We start from the raw sequence: 3,090 nt of genomic DNA, 5'->3' as shown, positions 1-3,090 counted from the left end.
TGGAAACGTAATCGATTGTTTTGTAAGAGCACTGAATTAGGATTTGAAATTTGCTCTCTTAGAAATGCCCTGTCAATACACTATACAATTAAAGTACTTCCATTAATTGGACCATGAAAAACATTAATATTTGTAATTGGCTGAATATAAAGTGAAATATACAGGTAAAATTGAAAATTATTTAAGTTGAATCATTGCAGTGGTGAAGGAAATATGAAAACAGAACAACAGGATTCAAATGTATAACTAGTTTTATTTCACATCAATAAATGTATAGGGATTACATCGGAATATGGTCCTTTTCTGCTAGGTCGTTGAATTACCTGAAAATAATATTGTTGAAGCAAAATTAGGAGGTCCAATTAATGAACTAACAATATACAGCAAAGACAGCCGAAGACACCTATTCATAAACAGATTTTGTATTTCAGCGATAATACACATGATATGTAAAGATGATATGAATCTTGAAAAATAAAATTTAAAAAGAAAAGATTATTTACATTATGTGGGCGAGCATAATGGAAGGTGCTTGATTTTGCGTCTATACTGTATGCTAGATTGGACTAAGGGGGATTTATATTTATAGCGGTGCTCAATGACCGTCATTACTTTGTTGATATGTGAATCTAATATGGCATAATTGAGAATCATGAAAGTCAAGAAATTGGTTTCTGTTTACATATTATTCTGGCATTAGCCTGTTAATGGGCAAGCAAATTGTACTACTCTAGTATTGTAGCATATATGGCTATATTGCACTTCAAGTGTCAGTGGGTACATAGTAGAAAATTACAGAAAAAACATGACTTCTTCCATCATTGTGGCAACAACAAAAAATAATCTGCAAAATTGTTTTAACATATATAATTTTTTGAGCTCATTGAAAGAAAATCAATAAGTAAGTACAACTACATTTTCGAAAAAATTAAAAACAAAATGCACATTGTACTGAATCTATAAATTAGCACTGCTGTCAGAACTGCGTCAGCTGTTTTCTGGACGTCTTTATCTACGTCAATGTCCTATTCATTAAACATTTCCTGATATATCTGATATATATGACTATGAACAAGCACAACACAATTGTTTGAATTTAGTAGTGTATAATTAAACTCTAAAAACTGACCACTTCAATATATAAACAATCATTCTTTATTTGCAGTTCTGACCAGTGTTCTTCAACTGATAAACACAATCAAGCGAATTCATGACCAAAGTTTTTTTTTTTTTTTTTTTAAATATTCATTGTAGTTAATACACACACTAGAGTAGATAGAAGAGAAACAAATGCTACTTCAGAACCAAATGGCTATAACATTTAAGGAAATCGTTTAAATTCATTAATTACTATTCTCACTGATACAATGTAAGTAGAAATTAAATCCACAAGAACTTGTGAGCTTAAAATTCAGTGTGAATATGTTCAAAATAATTAAATAAAATGATTTTACAGTACTTATAATCGGATCCTAGCAGTGTAATACAGTTAATCAACAAATATAGTAAATTATCAAGTTGTAATAATCCCAGAGGTTAACCCAGGTAATAAATCATTTAAATCAACTTTATTAACTACCAGGGTCTGCATAATAATTGTGTCCAGGCGGTGGGTAACAAAAGAGTACACACAGGATAATATATAAATATCATATATATACTATTTTTTTTATATTTTCATATTCCTTTAATCTTTGGGTTCTTTACATCTAAGACAATGTTTCATTCCATTACTGTAGTTTTCAATTTGAATAGTTGTATTATGTAAGTTGTATCTTTCCTCCAATATTCTAGCAGCTTCCTCCAAAACAACTTGTGGATCAACAGAATCATCACCACGAGGAGAACCTACAGTTAATAAAAAAAATATATTAATGTTTTCATTTCCTGAAGAAAGTTATGTATAGCATAGTCCTAAAAGGGGTTGTCTTAAAACCCGGAACCGGAAGATGATATTAAAAATATTTCGACATACGGGTTGTTTAATATATATGATATTGAATAGACTTAGTTTGTATATTATTATAATTGCAATTTGCGTTTGTGTGTACACTTATTCTAATTATGTGGATGAAATAATAGGCAGAAAGCGCATGTTTATGATGTTTCCGCATGAGGGCGCACTTCACGTTCCGGTACTGGTTCCAGTTCTGGGTTTTTTGGACAACCCCTAAAAGGCCTGCTATTGCAGATAGCATGTTATCAGAGGTAAAAGTACATGGGGCTGGCAGGATAAGGGTTAATATTTCACCTCCAGAAATGTTAATAATAAAAAAAACAAATTGTGAAAATGCCATTTTTTTACTTTAACCCATTTTAATATGCGAGATATCAATAGCTAAATAGCTAAATAATCTGGCATGCTCAGTATTCAAATCTGATGAGTATTATGTAAATTAGTAAGTGCAGAATTCAACCAAAAAGTTCAGATCTCTAATAAAGTTTCATTGGCATCTGTTTTTTTTTGAGATGTCACAAACTAGTTTTAACTACCGGGTAATAGCATACTGCGTCTGTGAAGTGATCAATTCTTAATTTGTTTTGCTAAATTTATTATGAAATTCAAGATGTGTAATCCTGCAATCGGATATGTATTAAAAAGGATGGTTGTCTATCTTTGTCTTGAATTGCCTCGACATAGCTTCAAGAGTGTAAAATTGTCACATTAATAAATTTTGGAATTTATTAAACAACTAGGACTGGTTAATAACTTACTTATGGCAATGTGCACAGATAAAGCATTTCTTCCCATGGTTAATGACCATATATGGAGTGAATGGATTGATTTGACTCCTTCAATCATCTCTAAAAGTGATTTGACTTCTTTGAAATCAACACCTTTAGGTGTAGCTGAATAAACAAAAAAATATATATATTAATGAAAAAGCATGTTTTGGACTGTTCATTGATTTATTCTTTCGGCAAACTGATCAGGAAATTTGCCAAGACAAACTTGGTAAACAATTAAACCAAGAAAGGTGCCAGGTAAAAGACAAGCCCAGTAAACCACTCAATCCAGAAAGGTGCCAGATACAAGACACACCAAGTAAACCATTCAATCCAGAAAAGTGCTAGATATAAGACAAACCA

The 3,090-nt window shown here is 31.2% G+C and overlaps 1 protein-coding gene across 1 annotated transcript in view; it reads right to left on the bottom strand.

Moving 5' to 3' along the window:
* Positions 1 to 233: 233 nt before the first annotated feature.
* Positions 234 to 3,090, bottom strand: part of LOC102804319 (proton-coupled zinc antiporter SLC30A2-like) — a 238,541-nt gene continuing 235,684 nt past the window's right edge. Inside the window, exons 8-9 of the mRNA XM_085507759.1 lie at positions 2,716 to 2,850; positions 234 to 1,848 (exon numbers count right to left, since the gene is read on the bottom strand). Coding sequence (XP_085363885.1) covers positions 1,688 to 1,848; positions 2,716 to 2,850 — 296 coding nt within the window. The 3' untranslated portion in view covers positions 234 to 1,687. The remainder of the gene's footprint in view (positions 1,849 to 2,715; positions 2,851 to 3,090) is intronic.

The sequence above is a fragment of the Saccoglossus kowalevskii genome, chromosome 14, assembly GCF_978046115.1.
Source record: "Saccoglossus kowalevskii chromosome 14, keSacKowa6.1, whole genome shotgun sequence".
NCBI classification, from domain to species: Eukaryota; Metazoa; Hemichordata; class Enteropneusta; family Harrimaniidae; genus Saccoglossus; species Saccoglossus kowalevskii.
The sequence above is the reverse complement of the archived record's forward strand: the minus strand, read 5'-3'. Positions and strand labels throughout refer to the sequence as shown.